Source organism: Lissotriton vulgaris, chromosome 8, assembly GCF_964263255.1.
Source record: "Lissotriton vulgaris chromosome 8, aLisVul1.2, whole genome shotgun sequence".
In the NCBI taxonomy this organism is placed as follows: Eukaryota; Metazoa; Chordata; class Amphibia; order Caudata; family Salamandridae; genus Lissotriton; species Lissotriton vulgaris.
Window position 1 is genome coordinate 220977752 of NC_141696.1, and position 23484 is coordinate 221001235.

The 23484-nt window shown below is 46.0% G+C and overlaps 1 protein-coding gene across 1 annotated transcript in view; it reads right to left on the minus strand.

The window, feature by feature from the left end:
• URB1 (URB1 ribosome biogenesis factor) overlaps window positions 1-23484 on the minus strand; it is a 783310-nt gene that overhangs the window by 565266 nt on the left and 194560 nt on the right. Inside the window, exon 13 of the mRNA XM_086933991.1 lies at window positions 22669-22797. Within this exon, the coding sequence (XP_086790117.1) occupies window positions 22669-22797 (129 nt within the window). The remainder of the gene's footprint in view (window positions 1-22668; window positions 22798-23484) is intronic.

Genomic DNA, 23484 nt, shown 5'->3' on the forward strand with positions numbered 1-23484 from the left:
CTTTGCTGCACTTTTCTCGTATTTTGACTATCCTGTGGAGGCGGCAGTTCGTCCGGAAGGGGTTCGCACATCCGATCGGAAGGGTCAAGGATGAGACTGATTGACTGGGTTTGACATCGTGGTCTTGATGGATGAGGGATTTGCTACCATGATGCTTGCGGGAGGTTGGGCGGTGTTTACAGTTTCCCCTGTTGCATACTGCATTAGCTTCTTAATAGATTTGTGAATTTACTCTTGGGGATTCTCGGTTCTGGTGGGAGGGAGGGGGAACCGGGGGCATGTACGAACGTGCCCTCCACCATTTTCAATTTTTAGTATTTAGTTAGATGGGGCGACAGGCACACTGCTAGTTGGGGTTCGGCGGAAGCCATATGCAGGGGTGCAGGGTGGGGGGTTGGGTGTTAGTGTAGTTAGTTTAGGCTGTGGCGTTAATACTTTTGTCATTTATCCTGATTTCGTTTTTTCGTATCTGGGGATACTACACATTTCTTTATCCTGTTCTGTTGAGTGGCGTGAGGTAATATGAATTTTTATGGTCAATTGTGTCCCCTAACGTAGACCCCAACGGCTCCATGTACGTGCTTCAAGTACATGTATGTTCCCTCCACAACCCGCTATGAAGACGCGAATACATTTGCGTCCAACGTTAACATGTCCTCTTTCAGATCCACCATGAATGGGTCGATAATTCCGTTCCTAAGTATGCCGTGCCACCGTCTTTACATGGTGCACTTTCACGTTTTCCTGGCTCTGGCGAGTTAGGCCCGGATTCCTGCCATTGAGCCCTTTCTGCCTTCTGTCTCTGAAAGCTGCAACCTGGATCTGCATCCATGACCCTTACCCTACTCCCTGCGCGGCTAGCGGTGCCCCGCTCGGCCTGCTTGCCTGCCAAGACTGTATTTTGCCTTCAAGTTATCTGCTCCGCTCCTCGAAAATACATTCCTGTCTAGTGATTTAGGAAAACATCTCCCCAGCTGCAGAGCAAAGGGCCCGGCCTTTCTGTCTCCGTGCATGTAATTCATTGCTCCTGTTACCATGGTAGGCCCATGGCCCCTCGCATCTCACGTAGACACGTAGACACATATGCACGCACTAGCAGTCAGTATAGAATAGCCTCTGCCCGAGAGACCTTTCCTTCTAGATAATACAGTTCCTCAAACACAAGATATTAGATATGATTTGGGTTTAGGTTGTTCTGACACGCCAGACTTCTGTCTCCACGTATGGTGCTAAATGTCAAGTCCCCTTCACCCTCCAGTTCCACGTCAATCACACGTCATGCTGCTGCGCGCGCATCTCTGCCATATATTTCTGCTGACACTGCAGGATTCCTCTATGGATCCACCCACTTGTGACACTTTCATGTGACGTTGTCTAGCACACACCTCCGTGTACGCCCTCGTGCACGCCTTCTGTTACGTACATGTGTTCTTATCTCTTTTCTCTCAGCTGTTACGCCTTCTGTATCCATCACCATTATATGCATTTACTAAATATATTGTATTCTGTTAATAAAGCATTGTCTATCCCTTCCTGAACCTTCGTGGTGATGGAACATGATACCTGGTTCGAACCAATTCCATTTTATGGAATAAAACCCTTATAACTCAGATGCCACGGACTCTGCCTCTCATTTTTTTGATTGAGTTATTCTTATTGAACTTTACCGCATTGAAATTCCGCATAGGTAATTTTATTTACCACATAATTGGCGCCCGAACAGGGACCCCTCCCCCACCTTACGCGCCGGCGGTGCGTTGCAGGCCTGGTCCCCTGCCACAGCCGTGACGGACAACTACGCGTACCCGCAGGATTTCCTGTATCTCCCTCAGGCCAACGGAGGTGACTGAGGCTGCGATCGACACCCAGACGAGGCGGTGAGGAGTGCGGAGGATCCCGACCAGAGCCCAGCCGAGAGAGCAAGGTCCGAGGTGTTCAGAGGCCCACCAGTTCCGAAGTTCCGAAGTACCTACGTCACGAGTCGAGCCGAGTCCAGTCCGGTCCAGTCCAGTGTCGAGTTTCCGAGGCCTTCCGTTCCGTGCTTCCCGGTGAGTACCGTTGCTGGGGACGCATCTAGACGGGTGCATTAATTTGTGTCCGGTCAAGACGGGTTTGGGTACACAGACCCGGTCTGCACTGTTTAGCAGTGTATCTGTACTGTTTAGCAGTATATCAAGTATTCAGCTATCAAGTTATTGTTCGTTTTCCGAAATGTTTTAATGTGTTTTAATGTCGTGGTATGAGTGATTGTTTGATTTTCATTACTGTGTTTATTGTATTAGTTGTGTCCAAATCCGAGTAAGTATCAAGTATCAAGTATCACGGCTCAAAATGCCGCTGTTTTCTAAACTGAAACAGATAGGAACTAGAAAAGGGATACTCGAGGAAGCTGTTCCCATCCCACCCAGGGACACTCCCGGATATTTTATGTACCACAAACACGGCTTAGACGCTGTATTATATCTCGACTTGTGGGTGGATTACACCAAGGATTTAGCAGAGAACCAGAGATGGCCCGTTACAGGGACATGGGATGCCGATTGCATCATGAGAGTAGAAGAAGCATTATGGAAAAAGAAAGCCAGACAGTCACAGAAAGATGCCATTGAACTATGGCGTAAAGAATCACACAGACGGACAGAGAAAGCACTCAGAAAAGCGGAGAAAAGTAGAGAGGATTCTGAAAAAGCCAAAGAAAAAGAACTACTAGAAGAAGGGGAACGAGTTAGAATGGAACAACACGATAGACGGAGTAACGCAATTATGACAGGATTGTATCCAGTCCTATCCGAGGGCCTGCCTAAGGCGACCCCGGAAACACCGAAAAATCTCCCCCCTCCATTGGTTCCAACTAAATTACATCACAAGACCGCAGCAGACATTTTTATTTCATCCTACTTGGATGTTGTAGCTCCCGCATATGCTAGTATGCCTGCCCGTGTGCCACCTGCTGACGGTAACCCGCCCCCTGATCTTCAGCCCCCAGGTCCGCAACAGCTAACCCCTCCCGGTCTGCTTCCTCCACCCTTACCTGCACCCCCTATTAATCCGCATAATCCTTTTGGGCCTGGCGCGGTTCAGGCCCCAACTCAGTTACAGCAGGTACCGACCCTACAGCCAGGTTATGGCCAAGCCTCCGCTTCAGGAGGTGCTACCTGAGGTTATCAAACACCCCCACCGTTACACCGAGTGACAATGAGAGATTTAGCAAAGGCTCGGACACCTAAGGGTGCACCGGCAGAACAGCTTAGAAGAGAACTTACAGATTGTAGATATGACCCAGTGCCCGGTACAACAGGACCCATGTTGCTAGCGTCCCTACGTTTGCGACGTGTTACAGATTATCTGATATTACCACCAGGAATGCCAGAACATCTAGACAAATTGTATTATTTTATTAGAACAGGAGAAGGAATGGAGTGTGTTGCCGAAGCCATGTCACATCAGAAAGTAGAGAACAAAGGTTTAATAATGCGATTTATGGTTAATTGTTTAATAAGAGAACAAGATCAGGCAGGTTTTCCGCAAAGTGAAATGGATAGACTGCATAGATGGAGCCAGAATATCGCGGATGGTAAACATGAGAAGGAGAACAGTGTACATATTATGGTTAGAAAGATCCGTAAAGAAATAATAGAAATACATGCCCGGCGAGCCCCTGAAGAACATCTTGAATCAGACGGTCCGACTTCCTCGCAGGAGGAGGATAATACAGAGGATCTAGCAGAAACTTCGCATCAGTCAGACAAAAAGATGATAGGATATGTAGGCAGAGGGAAATTCCCTAGACCACATCCTTTTGATAGGCCCTTCGACAGACCCATTCGTAAACAAGAAACGTGTGAAAACCAGAAACATTACCTCTGTCCAATACCAGAAACATTCCACTCTGCTATGTCAAATCCGAAGACTCCTGAACATCTATTTCAGGCTACCTATAAAGTACTTCAAGAGCGAATGGGGTACCATGTACTCAATTCCATGGATGAACAAGAATTAGCCAGGTCAGCAGTACAATGGGCTGACAATTCTGATAAATATAATGATGACGCAGTAGCACAAACATTTTTGAATCTTTCCCCAGACGAACAGCGACTAGCTGGTATGTACATGATACAGCATCTCCTTATTCTGTATAAAAGCCAACATTCTGATCCAGGTCCCTTGCCTGATGTACTAATAGAGTTACTCATGAATAAATGGAGAGGCCTGGGTACCGATTTAATTAAAGTAATTCTAGAACATCGACACAAATATAGTGCCTTCCTGAATCCACAGTTTGTTTCAGCTCCACCCCCAGAAAGAAAAATGTTTTACATAGACAGACAAAATCCCTTGCGAGAAGTACATCCAGTCAGGAATGATGATAACACCCTTACACGTGTGTATGTATACACGCCCATAACTAAAATGGAATTGTTAGAAATGAAGAAAATAGTGCCCAGTCATGATAAAGACCCTGCAGGTTTTCACCGTGAAATAAAAGACATGTTACTCATGGGTGATTACACCCATCCCGACATTATGAAAATATTGAAAGTATTATTGCCTGCTGGTATTTACGAGAAACTCAAAGAAAAAGAGTGGGAGGTGGGAGAACAAAAGATAGATTGGGCTGCATTAGAAAATGAAGAAGCGACCCGAACCCCAGGGTTGGGTCTTGGGGACAAAACTAAAGCATTACCAGGATTGTTAGTACAAGTATTGCCAAGGTTATTAGCAACTAAAAAGGAGGACTGGGATGCAATCTCAGCCTGCAAACAGAAACCCGACGAAGACACTAGCGATTTTTATTCCCGATTTGAGAAATGTTTTATTATTAATAGTGGCCTGAAAGCAAGTAGCGAGTCATACCCACACCTTTTTGTATCTAAATTAGTCGAGAATTCTCTACCCCACGTTAAGAATCGTGTACTGAAAGTCGAGAGCACATGGCAAGCAAACACGCCTTCCCAAATGTTACAAATGTTACAGTACCACCAGAACAGAATTAGAGAAGAACATGATCACGAACAAAGGCGTATGAAAGACACGAAAATGAAAATGCTAGTTGCTCAGTCAGTTCCAGCTGACGGTCAGAAAAAGGGTATGCCACAGTCCAATAATTCAGCAGCTCCTGTTAAAGGGATATGCAACTATTGTAAACAGCCAGGTCACTATGTAAACGATTGTGCAGTCTTGAAACACAATATATCTACAGGTAAAACTAAAGAAAGACCACGTCAACCTAGACAAGATCAGGCCCAACAACACGTTCCACAGAATGTACAGCCTATGCATGCTCCACAACAGACAGTACAGACCGTAGCGGTACCACAGTCACAACCGATTGCCGCAACACAACATGCAACTCAGCAGATGTACCAGTATGCACAAACTGATTATCCCGATTATCAGCGATACACATGAAACAGCCTAGAGAGGGAGGTTGGCTTGCCTCTTATTGAGGTCCCTGTAGATCAAGAGGGTCCTTATGTACATAGTCAAGTATTAGGAAAAGATAGAAAGTTTTTGATTGACACAGGGGCAAGCAGAACAACAATCAGTCACGACGAGGTTCCAGGGGCACCCCTCTCAGGCTCACAGAATGTTTCCCTTGGATTTTCAGGAAAGCCTATTGTAAATGAAGTATCGAAACCAGTACCCCTTTTAGTTGGTCCATTGTCTCGCACTACAGATTTATTGCTCACGAAATCATGTCCAGAAAACTTGTTAGGTATCAAAACACTGAAAGCTCTAGGAGCTGTAATTTGTTGTTCTCCGGAAGGAGTAAGATTGTTTTTGCGTGACTTTAAGGGTCACTATGTGTTGAGAGATATTGATTCCAGATTACAGAATGTCCCTGCACATTTATGTTTACAACAAGGGGTGGTGAGGGACAGAGTCTCTGAATTAAACAGAATACTCTCACCCAGTCAAGAGATCAGGGCTAGATCCAACACCGTTTTTTAGCTCACTGCACCATCCCAGTTTCAGAACCTGGCTGTATGCAAATTAGTCTGTTCCTGTCCCAGTGCATGATGGGAACAGGGCAAACCAAACTACAAAAGCCAATTCTTACACTGGGAAGGAAACAAGCTACCGGGGACCGGTTTCTGGCATTTCAGCCTCTTCGGCCCGGCTTGCTTGAATCCTGATGGTGCAATGAGCAAGGGACTCACATCTGAGCATACCCTTCCACGCTTAGGGTGGACAAAAATATTTACAACAAGGGGTGGTGAGGGACAGAGTCTCTGAATTAAACAGAATACTCTCACCCAGTCAAGAGATCAGGGCTAGATCCAACACCGTTTTTTAGCTCACTGCACCATCCCAGTTTCAGAACCTGGCTGTATGCAAATTAGTCTGTTCCTGTCCCAGTGCATGATGGGAACAGGGCAAACCAAACTACAAAAGCCAATTCTTACACTGGGAAGGAAACAAGCTACCGGGGACCGGTTTCTGGCATTTCAGCCTCTTCGGCCCGGCTTGCTTGAATCCTGATGGTGCAATGAGCAAGGGACTCACATCTGAGCATACCCTTCCACGCTTAGGGTGGACAAAAATATTTACAACAAGGGGTGGTGAGGGACAGAGTCTCTGAATTAAACAGAATACTCTCACCCAGTCAAGAGATCAGGGCTAGATCCAACACCGTTTTTTAGCTCACTGCACCATCCCAGTTTCAGAACCTGGCTGTATGCAAATTAGTCTGTTCCTGTCCCAGTGCATGATGGGAACAGGGCAAACCAAACTACAAAAGCCAATTCTTACACTGGGAAGGAAACAAGCTACCGGGGACCGGTTTCTGGCATTTCAGCCTCTTCGGCCCGGCTTGCTTGAATCCTGATGGTGCAATGAGCAAGGGACTCACATCTGAGCATACCCTTCCACGCTTAGGGTGGACAAAAATATTTACAACAAGGGGTGGTGAGGGACAGAGTCTCTGAATTAAACAGAATACTCTCACCCAGTCAAGAGATCAGGGCTAGATCCAACACCGTTTTTTAGCTCACTGCACCATCCCAGTTTCAGAACCTGGCTGTATGCAAATTAGTCTGTTCCTGTCCCAGTGCATGATGGGAACAGGGCAAACCAAACTACAAAAGCCAATTCTTACACTGGGAAGGAAACAAGCTACCGGGGACCGGTTTCTGGCATTTCAGCCTCTTCGGCCCGGCTTGCTTGAATCCTGATGGTGCAATGAGCAAGGGACTCACATCTGAGCATACCCTTCCACGCTTAGGGTGGACAAAAATATTTACAACAAGGGGTGGTGAGGGACAGAGTCTCTGAATTAAACAGAATACTCTCACCCAGTCAAGAGATCAGGGCTAGATCCAACACCGTTTTTTAGCTCACTGCACCATCCCAGTTTCAGAACCTGGCTGTATGCAAATTAGTCTGTTCCTGTCCCAGTGCATGATGGGAACAGGGCAAACCAAACTACAAAAGCCAATTCTTACACTGGGAAGGAAACAAGCTACCGGGGACCGGTTTCTGGCATTTCAGCCTCTTCGGCCCGGCTTGCTTGAATCCTGATGGTGCAATGAGCAAGGGACTCACATCTGAGCATACCCTTCCACGCTTAGGGTGGACAAAAATATTTACAACAAGGGGTGGTGAGGGACAGAGTCTCTGAATTAAACAGAATACTCTCACCCAGTCAAGAGATCAGGGCTAGATCCAACACCGTTTTTTAGCTCACTGCACCATCCCAGTTTCAGAACCTGGCTGTATGCAAATTAGTCTGTTCCTGTCCCAGTGCATGATGGGAACAGGGCAAACCAAACTACAAAAGCCAATTCTTACACTGGGAAGGAAACAAGCTACCGGGGACCGGTTTCTGGCATTTCAGCCTCTTCGGCCCGGCTTGCTTGAATCCTGATGGTGCAATGAGCAAGGGACTCACATCTGAGCATACCCTTCCACGCTTAGGGTGGACAAAAATATTTACAACAAGGGGTGGTGAGGGACAGAGTCTCTGAATTAAACAGAATACTCTCACCCAGTCAAGAGATCAGGGCTAGATCCAACACCGTTTTTTAGCTCACTGCACCATCCCAGTTTCAGAACCTGGCTGTATGCAAATTAGTCTGTTCCTGTCCCAGTGCATGATGGGAACAGGGCAAACCAAACTACAAAAGCCAATTCTTACACTGGGAAGGAAACAAGCTACCGGGGACCGGTTTCTGGCATTTCAGCCTCTTCGGCCCGGCTTGCTTGAATCCTGATGGTGCAATGAGCAAGGGACTCACATCTGAGCATACCCTTCCACGCTTAGGGTGGACAAAAATATTTACAACAAGGGGTGGTGAGGGACAGAGTCTCTGAATTAAACAGAATACTCTCACCCAGTCAAGAGATCAGGGCTAGATCCAACACCGTTTTTTAGCTCACTGCACCATCCCAGTTTCAGAACCTGGCTGTATGCAAATTAGTCTGTTCCTGTCCCAGTGCATGATGGGAACAGGGCAAACCAAACTACAAAAGCCAATTCTTACACTGGGAAGGAAACAAGCTACCGGGGACCGGTTTCTGGCATTTCAGCCTCTTCGGCCCGGCTTGCTTGAATCCTGATGGTGCAATGAGCAAGGGACTCACATCTGAGCATACCCTTCCACGCTTAGGGTGGACAAAAATACACATTTATGGGCACAAGGCCCCACTGATGTAGGTTGTATGCATATCACTCCATATCGTGTTACACTCAAACCAGGAGTAGTACTACCACGAATCCGACAATACAAGTTACCCCCAGATGCTGTAGTGGCTTTACTGAAAATCATTGACGAGCTCATTGCACAAGGAGTGGTTGTAGAAACCGATTCGAATCTATGTAATTCCCCTATCATTCCAATTCTTAAACGTACTGATCCAAATGCACCTCCAGTTTATCGATTAGTGATCGATTTACGAGAATTGAACAAATGCATTGTCCCACAGTACCCTGTGGTTCCAGACATCTCTTCATTATTGACAGCTATTGATTCAGAGGCAACGTTCTTTACTGTAATTGATCTGAAGAACGCCTTCTTTAGTGTCCCAATCGATCCGGAAAGCCAATATCTTTTCGGATTCTGTTTAAGTGGCCGAAGCTTCAAATTTGCACGCGCACCTCAAGGATTCACAGAAAGCCACAGCATCTATAGCCAAGCACTGAAAAGACAACTTGACAGTATTCACATGCCTGACAACACTGCCCTACTGCAGTATGTCAATGATCTATTGATCACAGCCCGAAGTGAACCAGAATGTGAACAAGCATCACTGACGGTTTTGCATTTCTTGGCTGACAAAGGACACAAGGTGTCTCCTTCGAAGCTGCAATTCTGTGTTCAGCAAGTGGTTTACCTTGGGCACTTGCTGTCCAAAGGGGGGAGACAGCTAACACCTGACCGTATCCAGTTAATTATAAACATGTCACAGCCCAAGACACAAAAGGAGGTACGAGCCTTTATAGGCCTCACTTCTTACTGTAGACAATGGATCCCTCAGTATGCATTTCTAGCAAAACCACTCATACAGTTGACAACCCAGGAGGCAGCGTCTTCAACTGTCCTCCCTTGGACTCAGGAACATACACAAGCTTTTGACGACTTAAAGAAAGCCTTATGTCAAGCACCTGTTTTAGCGACACCATGTTACAGTAAGCCTTTTACACTTTTTGTCACAGAACGTGAAGGTACTGCATTGTCAGTACTTACCCAGGATCAAGCAGGTTCACACAAACCGTGTGCTTATTTTTCTAGTACATTAGATCCAGTAGCCCAGGCTCTGCCTGCGTGCTTGAAATCAGTTGCAGCAACAGCTCTAGCAATCAGACAAAGTGATTCCATAGTGTTAGGACACCAATTGACAGTACAAGTTCCACATTCCGTGGAAGTCCTTTTAAACCGAACACAGACTCAGCACTTGACTATAGCACGATTGACAGGTTATGAATTGACATTGTTTCAGCCACACATAGAAATCAGACGTTGCAATACATTGAACCCTGCTACACTTCTGCCATTAAGTGAGACAGACCCTCTGGCACATGATTGTATTGAAGTCATTACCATTACGACGAAACCCAGACAAGACTTGACAGACACTGCATTACCAGATCCAGACCTGACACTTTATGTGGATGGTTCATGTATGAGAACAAGTACAGGAGAGTTAGTGGCCGCATATGCAGTCACGACAGAAACTGAAGTCATAGAAACAAATTGTATTGACACTCTGTCAGCCCAAGCAGCAGAGCTCACCGCTCTGACTCAAGCCTGTATTCGAGCAAAGAACAAGAGAGTTAACATATACACAGATTCCCGTTATGCATTCGGAGTCGTACACGACTTCGGTGTACTCTGGCGAGAGAGAGGTTTCTTGACCTCTCACGGAGCCAAGATCCAACACGGTCCCCTCATTCAAGCTCTGTTAGACGCAATACATTTGCCTACAGCGATATCCATCATGAAGTGCAAGGCACATACGAAAGTCACAGATACCATTTCCCAGGGTAACGACCTGGCAGACCGAACAGCCAAGCATACAGCTCAGACTCAGACTCACGCAACTGAACTGACAAAGATAATAGTCCAGACACCGACACATTGCATGACAGTTAGGGATCCCGCCCTAGATGTAATTGACATACAGACACATGCTACACCAGACGAAATCAAGAAATGGATTGAACTAGGAGGGATCCAGACAGAACAGGGATGGATGACGAAAGGGAAAGCCACATGGTTTCTCCCCGACTCTATGGTTCAGGTTATCATTAACACAGTACCTAGTCCTGCACATTTAGGAGAAAAAGCCATGTTAGACAGTATTCAAAACCTTTGGTTCAATAAACATTTACGAGCAGCAGCCAAACAGAAAGTGCGTACTTGCATGATCTGTTGTCAGTTCAACCCAGGTAAAAGCATTCCCGTAGAGCAAGGTGGATTTCATCCTCCCGATCACCCTTTTGAAGTCCTCCAGATGGATTATATCCAGATGGAACGTTGTCGAGGATTCAAATATGTCCTCGTAGTTGTATGTGCACTCTCCCGTTGGACAGAAGCATATCCAGTCCCAGATTACACTGCTCCGACCACTGCCAAGCAGTTGGTTCGTGAATTCTTCCCCAGGTATGGCTTGCCCCGTATCGTGTACTCAGATAATGGCCAGCCATTCTCGTCCGAGCTTATGAAGCAGATATCACTCCTGCTAGGTTATCAATGGAAATTTCACTGTGTCCGACATCCCGAGGCAGCAGGTCTCGTGGAACGTCATAATCAGACCCTGAAAATTCGCCTTGCCAAGATATGAAGAGAGAAAGGCGTTGACTGGATAGTAGCTTTACCAGTTGCACTCTTTTACATGAGAATGATAGCACATTCAAGAACAGGGCTATCCCCGTATGAGGTGGTCTTTGGTAGGCCACCGAATATGTGGGGGACGCCTCTGCCTCGTAAAATCACAGATGTTGACTGTAATATGCTGACAGATTACCTTGCCTCCTTGATGTCTGCACTACAATCATGTCGTTCACAGGTAGCTGCAGCCTTTCCCGACAACACCGAGGTGAAGCCCCACGAGATCGTCCCTGGTGACCTGGTCCTTGTACGGAATTTCGACAGGAGGAGTCCGCTGGAGCCCCGTTGGCAGGCGCCGAAGCTCGTGTTATTAACAACAAGGACAGCAGTAAAAGTGGAGGGCCGCAAGGGCTGGCTCCACTCGAGTCACGTGAAAAGACACTATGGACTGCCTACGAAACTAGACTCCCAGCCCTGCCCCCTTCCAGAGACTGATATTAAACTTCCCCTGGTAGAGAAAACTCCTTCCCAGGAATTTCGCATGAAGTTGAGGTCTAGCAAGTCAGACAGTTTAATTGTTTAAGTCCTCCCCTAGGTGAATCGGTTAGACAAGTTTCTGACATGTACCCGCTAGACCCCAATAGAGAGAGAGATAGACAGAAACAGATCAAGAAACATGAATATTGTAAATCTCTCCGTAGTCACTGCATTGTGACATTGTTGATTATGTTTTTTCTGAGTCTTATGATTATTGCTGCAAGTATACTGTTACACATGTACTTTCCTATTTTCAAACGTGCACATTCTTCCTCAAATGTCACTGCCGAGCATACTTTCAGTGAACTGTCCCCGCACGAGTTATCTTACCGACTTGCGCTGCGCAACAATACATTCATGAGTATGTTACATCATTAAGGGGACAAAAGAGGTCGCTGTACCGTTCCTATGGGGATAAGAGCAAGTGTCTAGCTGGCATGACCATGGATGTTAGAGTAACATCCTGGGGCATCCATTTTGTTGGATATAATGGCCTCACACACCCCGAAGGATGTCATGCTTCATCATCGGCGGTTGCTCCTCGTCGGGGAGGCGGTGCAATCCCCGACGGGCTCACCTCAAAGAGGGGCACTTTGGCGGAGATCTTTTTCCAACTGCCTATTGGTGAGGTGGGGGTGTGTGGACCGGGCTAGGTGTGGTGGTGTGTGAGGTATTAAAATGTAGCAAGGGGTACCGGAACTCAATTTATTCTAATGGTCCCCTGGCTGCAGTTAAAAAAGAGGGGTTTAGGCTCACTATGAGTCAACAAGTTAGGTCAGGTGACCCTAGATGAGGCTAAAAGTGATAAAGGTCGACATGTTTCACGCGATGGGTATAGTCACCCGCGATTCATCAGGACCGTGTAAAATGTGCAGTGTCAAAACATGCTAGTGTCATGTATGTCTCATGTTTACCTCTATGGGGTACTCCTATGCCTAGACATAAGGAAGAGAAAACAGGGGAAACATTAGATGCTGCTATGCATGTCAGTTATTCCCGTCAATGCCAGCGTATTTGATATAATAAAGCATGCCTATATAATTGTAAAAGCATGCCTTGCAACAAAAGTATATGTGCAAAGTGTCCAGTGAAGTGCACATACAACTGTTGAGCTTGTGAGGAGATAGGTGGTAGATTGTGGACTAAGAGCAATAATTAAAACCAGTTTTTACGAAGGAACTTAAAAATTGATCAATAAACCGCAGTTTGAGAGGATTTTGGCTACTGCTGTCTTATGAAAAACCAAGCAAGTATGTTTTAGCTACACCACTAGTCAATACATGCATCTTAAAATACACCAAACACACTGTGTCCCAAACGTGTACCATATTGGGGTAGTAGTAACAATGTCCCACTCACCTAATGGTCGAGGACTACCTGCCACATGAGGGGTCGGCGGGATTGGACATCAGGGAGAGCCCAAGGTTAAAGCTGAGGATGTAAGGTGACAGAGCGCCATGGAATGGAGATTGGTTAAAGCCTGGGAAGTGCAACACCAAGCCGCGTAGGGCTTGCTCAGTGTCTCCCTATGTAAGAATCCTGTCTGGCGAGACTCACCTCGTTCCTCCTGTGTCTGTGCCGATAGACCTACCCGTCACCGCCGAGCTCGAGTAGATGTCTGAGCTCGGCGGCCGGAGGAGTTATAAGGCGCGTCTGACAAATCGGAGTGTTCCGGTGCGTCTCCGCCTTCTAGATTAGGTCACATGGGTCGGGGATGTGCTATGGCGGCCATATTGGAGCGGTGCTAAGTTACAGAAACCGCTGTGAAGGTGTCACGATGTAAATAGATCAAGGCACCTAATAACAGTCTGACGGGGTCGGTTTATTAAAGAATCCCCACTTGTTTCAAATCGCGTAACTCAGTCGCAAGTATGTGGTTGTAAAAGCACAGAATATTGTACTTAGGTCACGTGGTTGGTGGGTGTACTATGGCGGCCATGTTGGAACGGTACTCGGTTACAACTACCGTTTTGTGGGTGTTATGATGTCTATAGGCGGAGGCTACAGGTAACATCCTGAGGGGGTCAGTTTTTCGAAATCCCCAATTTATTTAGTCAAGTCACGAAACCTTAGTCGCATGTGTGTTGTGGTTTGAGCACAATTATTTGTATTTATAGGTAACTTCGTAGGAAAGTGTAGTGTTTGGGTCATCGTGTAACCTGCGCCAAGAGCATGTGTATATCAATGTGGTTGCTAGTCCAATATGGAACACACCGTAATGGTGAGTGTGTACACCTAGAGTGCTAAACATAGCACGTAGGGCATGTTGCTTGGTGTCTGGTGTTTACAGTGCCTATCGTGTTTAATGGGCAAAAGGAATCAGAAAAGGACACTGGTATCCTAGAGCAAATGCCATGGGATATCCTCGTTAAGGCCTTGTTTGTCTGTGGACAAGCGATGTATCCAGCGTTGCTCCTTGCGGAACAGGGCATCACTCGGGCAGTTTGGGCTGGCTTCAAGCACCACCCATTTAATGGAGTCTTCGTCATGGTTTTGGTCCACGAAATGTTTACACATTTTGGTATGTGTTTTTCTGCAACGAAAGTTGCTCCGATGTTCAATAATTCTAGTTTTCACTGGACGGGAGGTCATCCCAATGTAGAGTAAATCACAAGGACACTTAAGCATATAGATGCAATGAGATGTATTGCAGTTTGTGTGGTGTCTGATCTCCCATTTGAAGTTATCCGAGAGTTGGATCGTCTTAAGCGTCATGGTGTATTTGCAGACGCCACACATTCCGCAAGGGAAGTGGCCCGTGACTGGGGGTAAGTTCCAAAGTGTTTGTTGTGTATCCTTCTTTATGTTTCTGGGCCTAGTACTGATCAGGATGTCTTTCAAGTTGTTGGACCTCTTGAAGGCAAATCTCGGGTCTTCTAGTGTCAGGTCTCCTGTATTAAGGATCCCCCAGTGGCGTCTGATGGTGCCCCTAATTTCAGTGGACAAGGGGGTGTATGTTGTCACACATGTGATAGGTTGACTCTCAGCCGGGGGCCTCTCTCGCCTCTCTAGAAGTGCTTCCCTGTTGTTGTTCCTAGCACGCTTTCTGGCTTTTAATACATCACTTCTGGGATAGCCCCTGTCCAGTAGATTTCTTGACAAGGTTTCTGACTCCTTTTTGTAGTCAGATACCTTGCTGCAGTTGCGTCTGATTCTTAGGAATTGCCCGAAGGGCAAGTTGGTACGCAAGGCCCTTGGATGATGACTCGTAAAATGTAGGAGACTGTTACGGTCAGTGGGCTTGCGGTACATGGTGGTACTGATGTTCCCATCTTCTAGTCTTACAGTTAGATCTAGGAAAGCGATCTCCTTAGGTGAGGAGCTCATTGTAAAGTGTAAATGGGGATTCAGAGTGTTGATCCAAAGCAGGAAGGCTTCATGTGACATAGGTGGACCTTTCCACAGGATCAAAATGTCATCAATGAAGCGCTTCCACAACTTGATGTTATCCTTAAACGGATTGGTCTCATGGTGTATGTGTTGCCATTCAAATTTCGCCATGTATAGACAGGCCACCGAAGGGGCGAAGGTGCTGCCCATAGATGTCCCCTGGGTCTGGTGGTAGTATTTGCCTCTGAACTCAAAGTAGTTCTCTGTAAGAGCTAGGGTGGCACACTCCATTATGAAAGTCTGTGGTGTGCTGGAGTTCCAGACCTCGAGGCCTAGTCTTTCCTCAATCACCTCTAGGGTGGCCCTCTGTGGAATGTTTGTGTAGAGGGCCTCCACATCTAGGGTGATAAGGAGATCAATCTCTCCCGTGTTTTCAACATTAGCCAGTATGCGTAGTACGTCCGTGGTGTCCTGGACGTAAGAGGGAATGCTTTTAACAAGCGGTTGGAGAAAATGGTCGCAGAATTGCGAAAGTGGCTCCAAGATCGAGTCAATCCCTGACACGATTGGTCTTCCTGGTACTGGTCTAGTGGCTTTATGTATCTTTGGTAAGATATAAAAGTACGGTACCCTTGGATCTTTTTTAACCAGGAAATCTGCCTCCTGCTTGGTGATCCATCCCTCACACTCTGCGCTCGTGACCAGACCGGCTATCATAGTTTGTAAGCGTATGGTGGGGTCACTGGCAATGGGGGTGTAGTACCTGTTGTCACTCAGTTGCCTGGTGCATTCGAGCTCGTAATCCTTCGTATTCATCAACACTGTGGCACCGCCTTTATCTGCCTGTTTGATAGTTATAAGTGGGTCCTCTGCCAGCGATTTCAGTGTTGCCATCTCTTGCCTGGATATGTTACAATGCCCATTTCTCAAGTTCAATTTAGAAATATCCTTGAGAACAGCTTGTTCGAAAGTAAGTACCTCGTTGGGCACCAAGCCATTATGTGGTGTAAAGGTAGACGGGTTGCGTAGCCCAGAGTCAATATTGGGCTCGTACGGCCTTCCTTCAAAAAAGGTCTTCAATCTGATTTTTCTGAAAAAAGCTTTCAATTCTCTAGTCTGTTCGAATGAATCAATCCTTGGTGTGGGAACAAAACCCAGACCTTTTTGTAGGACATTTTCCTCACTGTCTGTGAGGAGGCGGTCAGAGAGGTTAACCACAAGACTTACTGAGGTCCTGACCGGCTCGTGCTCCGTGTGTCCATCCCTATGTTACATCATTCCCATCAGACCAGCAATGCTACCAATTGTTGGATATGTGGCCGACTCCCTCCCTATCAGAAGTACAAGGGAGTTCTGCCCCTCTTTCCGTATCCGTTCACACACAATGGTTCCTGTGGTGCATGGTTTAGTTTAATGAATTCTTTAGATTCTGATTCCGTGGTTTACAAGGGGAATTGGGTGTGGGGAAATCTGAACACAGTTCTGCATAAAGTATGTTTCCCTGACAAGGAGGGACTTCCCCAAAGGACAGGGACTGATCTAGAATACGAAGTATATGGATTAGGTAACTTTACACTTAACCTCATGATTCTGAATGTCCAGTCCGAAGCCGAACCAGTCTTGCCCGCAATGTCAGTTTTACCAGTCAAAGGTGAAATATGTGTCAGAAAGAATGGTTCAGTACACCTGGGTCATAGTAGATGTACTACTGTGATCGAATTCAGTGATAAAGGCAAGTCTACATTCAAAGCTTCCCGTCATTCCTATTTTATTTGTGGTCATACAGCATATATACGCTTACCTCTAGATTGGGATGGTACTGGTTACATTGCATTCCTTCTGCCGCCTGTTTTCCTAGCCCCTCCTGATTATCATAGGGACTCCCATCTAGTACACAATAGACCACAGAGAGATCTCCCGATTGTCGACTACACTGAAACGGCATGGGAGCAGTATACAGACTTCAATAAAGGTTTCTTTCCCTATTTAGGTGCTGTCTTTAATAGTAAACTGATACGTAAATTAACCAGAACCCTCGAAGCAGTAGTGAATGAAACTACTTCCGCCCTAGGCAACTTAACAGAGGAGCAGTCTGCTATGCGGATTGTTGTTCTCCAAAATCGTCTTGTCCTTGACGTCATCCTGGCCGATAGGGGCGGAGCCTGTAGAGTCATCGGATCGAGTTGCTGTGTTTTCATTCCAGGAAACGCACCATCAGTATATAGAGCCATAACCCGTCTCCACAAGATTGCAAGTCAGATACACCAGAATCCAGGCACCTGGACTTGGTCCGGTTGGTTCTGGAGCGTGTTATCAGCCTGGGGATGGAAAGTCCTATCTTTCCTCGGAATAGCCCTTTCTTATAGTATTCAGTTGTTGCCTATGTTTACAGTGTGGGCCAGCGATTTGCGGCTTGTGCGCCACATCCTGTATTCCCCATTCAAGTTCACGTTCAAAATCCCGCCAGAAGAAGGAAGAGCAAATGATGTTATATGAACAAATTGATAGACTAATGAAGATCGATATATCATGAAGGGTCCGTAGGGGACAAGGAGGGAATGAGGTAATATGAATTTTTATGGTCAATTGTGTCCCCTAATGTAGACCCCAACGGCTCCATGTACGTGCTTCAAGTACATGTATGTTCCCTCCACAACCCGCTATGAAGACGCAAATACATTTGCGTCCAACGTTAACATGTCCTCTTTCAGATCCACCATGAATGGGTCGATAATTCCGTTCCTAAGTATGCCGTGCCACCGTCTTTACATGGTGCACTTTCACGTTTTCCTGGCTCTGGCGAGTTAGGCCCTGATTCCTGCCATCGAGCCCTTTCTGCCTTCTGTCTCTGAAAGCTGCAACCTGGATCTGCATCCATGACCCTTACCCTACTCCCTGCGCGGCTAGCGGTGCCCGGCTCGGCCTGCTTGCCTGCCAAGACTGTATTTTGCCTTCAAGTTATCTGCTCCGCTCCTCGAAAATACATTCCTGTCTAGTGATTTAGGAAAACATCTCCCCAGCTGCAGAGCAAAGGGCCCGGCCCTTCTGTCTCCGTGCATGTAATTCATTGCTCCTGTTACCATGGTAGGCCCATGGCCCCTCGCATCTCACGTAGACACGTAGACACATATGCACGCACTAGCAGTCAGTATAGAATAGCCTCTGCCCGAGAGACCTTTCCTTCTAGATAATACAGTTCCTCAAACACAAGATATTAGATATGATTTGGGTTTAGGTTGTTCTGACACGCCAGACTTCTGTCTCCACGTATGGTGCTAAATGTCAAGTCCCCTTCACCCTCCAGTTCCACGTCAATCACACGTCATGCTGCTGCGCGCGCATCTGTGCCATATATTTCTGCTGACACTGCAGGATTCCTCTATGGATCCACCCACTTGTGACACTTTCATGTGACGTTGTCTAGCACACACCTCCGTGTACGCCCTCGTGCACGCCTTCTGTTACGTACATGTGTTCTTATCTCTTTTCTCTCAGCTGTTACGCCTTCTGTATCCATCACCATTGTATGCATTTACTATATATATTGTATTCTGTTAATAAAGCATTGTCTATCCCTTCCTGAACCTTCGTGGTGATGGAACATGATACCTGGTTCGAACCAATTCCATTTTATGGAATAAAACCCTTATAACTCAGATGCCACGGACTCTGCCTCTCATTTTTTTGATTGAGTTATTCTTATTGAACTTTACCGCATAGAAATTCCGCATAGGTAATTTTATTTACCACAGGCGGGGACTGAGTACAGTAGCGCATCAAATGTAGCTTAATTATGTGCAGTCAACCATTATTGAACGATCTACGCGTCGATGATTCAATGACCCCGCCCATTATTTTTTACAGAAATCCTGATATCTGAAAATGTTTGCTTATTATTGTAACTGAATGTGATGTCCCAGATACGTCTTTGTTTTATTTTGTTTTATATTTGAGAAAAAAAACAGTGACCAACTAAATATAACTAAATCAAAATATACCACCCAAGATCCCTGAGAAGCTCCTATAATAAAACGCATCAGATGCTTGAAGGCCACCTTTTTCAGAACTCAGTTAGACCAAGCAAAAAACTGTCCCAACAAACTGTTCGAACTCAGTAAGTCCCAAGCCAATAGTCATCCGAACTCCACATCACTGGTCAAGAGACATTGCCCAACTGCAAAGAAATCGCAAATTTCTTCACAGTTAAGACCAGTAAGATTGAAACTGTAACCACCAGTCGATCAGTCCACCACCCCCCCTATGCCAACATTACATGCTACCGGCACAAACACACCTCCCCAAAAACAATGCCTCCTGGAGTCTCTTTCCAAACCTTGGATGAATGTGCTATATGCAAAACGCTGTTGACTCTGAAACCTTTAAACCACTACAATGACCCGTTACCATTGAACCTTTTCCCGACAGTTAGATCCTCCCTACTAACATTGTGGACTACGATAGTCAATGCATCACTGCGGCAAGGTGCTATTCCAAATTGCTCAAAAATGGGTCAAGTCACTCTGATTTTAAAGAAACCTACTGCGGATCCCTCGGACCTTCATTACTTCCGCCCAATCTCCAACATTGGCAACATCCCCACCTTAGCAAAGCTCCTGGAAAAATGTGTGCTTGCCCAACTCTGCAACCATATCGACCATTTCCAACTCCTGGACCACTGGCAAAGTGGTTTCCGCTCGGGCCATAGCACAGAGTCGGCCCTAACGCACATTGTTGATGACGAGTTAAGAATGATGGACCACAATGAGTCGTGCCTACTGATCCTTCTTGACCTTTCATCAGCACTTGACACTGTCAAACATGATACTCTAATTGACCTCCTGGAACACAGGATAGGGTTGTCTGGGCCTGTGCCCAATTGGTTCTCTTTGTTCCTCCTGAATAGATCACAATGCTTCAAGGTGAACCAATCCCTGTCCCATCCTGCTCTGGTTTCGCTGGGGGTTCCCCAAGGTTCAGCACTCTCTCAGACGCTCTTTACCTTGTTCATGGAGACTCTAACAGAAATGCTGAAATCATCCAGCATTCACTATCACATGTATGTGGGCGATACTCAATTATACCTGAAGATCACCTCCCCTGAGGACATTCAGTCCCTCAACTCAGTCCTACTGGAAACACAAAGCTGGCTGACAAGTAACCACCTGAAACTAAATGCTCTAAAAACAGAATTCCTCCTCATCTCACCCCATAAGCAATCACCAGACATTGAACAATGGTTGAATCAGCTTACGGCTCTTAACTGCAGACCTCAACTTGTGGACTCTGCATCCTCGCTTGGTATACTAGACAAGAACATGCAAAAATACATCAGTTCTCTCACCAAAGGAGCGAACATCCAACTCAGCAGCCTTAGGAAGCTCAAACCCTATCTCCCTGCTCATGACTTAAAGGTCGCAGCGCAAGCATTGGTGATCGCAAAGCTGGACTATAGGTACTACTACGCTGTGTGGCCTGCCCAGAGTGAAAACGGCTCCCCTTAGGGTGACCTTCAATTCTGCGACCAGGCTCGTAACGGACACAAATAAATTCAACCACATCTCTCCGGACATGCTAGTTCTGAAATGGCTCCCTTATGAAGCTCAGATACAGCTGAAAACGGCATGCATGACACACAAAGCCATCCACCTCAAGACCCCGATGTACCTTGCTCAGAAACTGGAGCTCTCATGTTAATGTTAATGTTAACTGGATTTGTAGAGCGCAGCGGTTACCCTGCGGTGTCCTGGCACTGTGGTGAAGTCCTACCAGGTTGGTCATGCTTCTAAGATATAGGGGAAGCATGTTCCAGGCCTTTGCTGCATTGGTGATGAAGCTTCTGCCCCCCCATTTTGCTTTTTTTATGCGTGTCATTGTTACGAGCTTGGCTTCGGAAGAACGGAGAGTTCTTCTAGGAATGTACCAGCGGAATTGTTGCTTTAAAAAGTCACAGCCAGATCCGTGCAGGGCCTTGAACACCAGGCAAAGTGCCTTAAAATGCGTTCGTTTTTTGACTGGAAGCCAGTGGAGTTTCTTTATAGCTGGAGAAAATGGAAGCGTGCTTGGGGATCCCCGTGAGGAGTCTTACCGCAGCATTCTGCACCATTTGCAATTTGTGCATGCAGCCTTCTTGTAACTTAAGGTATAGTCCATTGCAATAGTCCAGCCTGGATAGAACCAGGGCTGAAACTACTATTTGTTGTGCAGCTTTTGGAAGTAGGGGGGTTATTTTCCTACAGGTTCTGAGAATGAGTAAGGTGGTTGAGGCCACTGCGTTGATCTGGTCTTTAAGGCTTAAAGTGTCATCGATCCAGATTCCCAAATTCTTCACCTTTTTGGTGGGGGTGGTAAAGGGCCTAGAGCAGATGGCTAGCAGTTTGGGGACCAGAAGGCAGGGTTGTTGCCACCTCGGTTTTACTGGAGATGAGCTTTAAACAGTTCTGTGTCATCCACTCACTCACAGTATGCATACATTTCTGCAAGCGGTGTCACAGTGTTTGTTGGGTCTAATATGGACCACAATTTGGGTATCGTCCGCGTATGACGTGAGATTAAAGCCAAAGGTTTCAATGAGCGGGGCAAGCGAGGAAACTTAAATATTAAAAAGTGTGGAACTCAGGGAGGATCCCTGGGGAACTCCGCAAGGTAGGGTAAAAGCTTCCGCCTCAAATTGATCTAATTTAACCATTTGAGTTCCGTTAGAAAGAAAGGATTTGAGGAGCTTGTGATGTATGTTTGACCCTTATTTCTTCCAGGCGGTCTACCAACAGAATGTGGTGGACGGTGTTGAACGCCGCCGAGAGATCCAGCATGATCGGGGCGGTACTTCCTCCCTGATCGAGAATAGCCCTAATCTCTTCCGTGGATTTGATGAATGCTGTTTCCCTACTGTGCCCTTCTCTAAACCCATATTGGGTGGGATCTAGTGTCTCAGATTGGATGAGCAATTGGTTAAGCTGGGCATTCATCTTTTTTCAACAATCTTCGCTGGAAAGGGCCCGTCTGGAAATGGGTCTAAAATTGTTTGGATCCCCGGCGAGGTGCAAGAGCCTCCAGAAGTGCCAGCAGCCTCTTACTCAAACCACAAAAATTCAAGAAAAAAAGACCTATAATCGAGCATTTTCAGGTATGGCGCCAAGGATCTGGAACTCGCTTCCCCCCTAAGTCAGGGTGATTCATTCCTCTGTCCTCTTCAAATCAGACGTTAAAGAGCTCTTGATGAAAAAAATATCTGACTCAGTCTTCCTTCCCCAGTTGACTCCCGGGCCAATCGACACTGTTTTGTGTCCTAGATGCTAGGCTCTTGAGAATGTTGGACATTCTAAATCTATGATGTACTTGTCGATATGTTGATTATTTGTGTTTGGATGTACTCGTCGTACTGCACAATCTGTAAAGCACTCTGATACCCTCGGTCATCATGTTTGCGCTATATAAAACTTTCAAAATAAATAAAAATAAAATAAATATATAAGAGGCTGTGTGAAAAAAGAATTGCGAGTACAAGATTAAGAAAGTAATCATAATGAAATACCTTTCAGAAGTTTGCTAAAATCGAAGTTGCTCTGTGCCACTAGGTGAGGAACAACTTTCTGATAAAGGCATATAGTGTGAAGAATACTGGCTTTCAGGAGGGTCGTCTCTGCTTCATCACTGGAGAAACCTAAAAAGAAAATATAATGGTAAAGTAAATAAAAATGAAACTAAGGTACCGACCACCATGGACAGGTCACTATTTTAGCCAATATTTCACAACCAAAAATAGATAGCAGTAAAGAACAGCTGACTCATTATGAAGCAGAGGGGTGAGCATGGTTTGAAAATTGGGCAAGTGAAACTATGCGGCCCATCTGTATTTAACACTTGGAAAGCAAATATTACAATAAAAGTGTTTGTGGAAAGATACAAAATGTATCTAAACAACAGTTACTTTAAATAAGCTAAAATCTATTAAAGAGAGTACTGCTTTTGACAGAGCAAGAAAAATATAATATTCAAGCACCCCTGCTTGGCACTACTGGTGATAATCCGAATTGGACACAACGAGATGTGCACGCTGTGATATCCCCTTGAGGCACACCACTTACTAACAGAGGCGCAAGTTGTAGGAGAGAAAAACTAAATCCGGAGCACCTAATCCCTCCCACGTCGCTCAAAGTGAATACATTTGTGAATCGTTGAATCGCCCCCTTAGAAAAAGTAAGGATCCTAATGAAATTCCTTCAGACCCTATGGACGACAACGTTTTTTTTTTCTATTGTGGCGAAGCCAGAGGACTGTATGCTAAACTACTTATTGCTCTCGTAAACATGTTCATGTTTGTCTACAGAAATGCCAATAAAGACCTTTT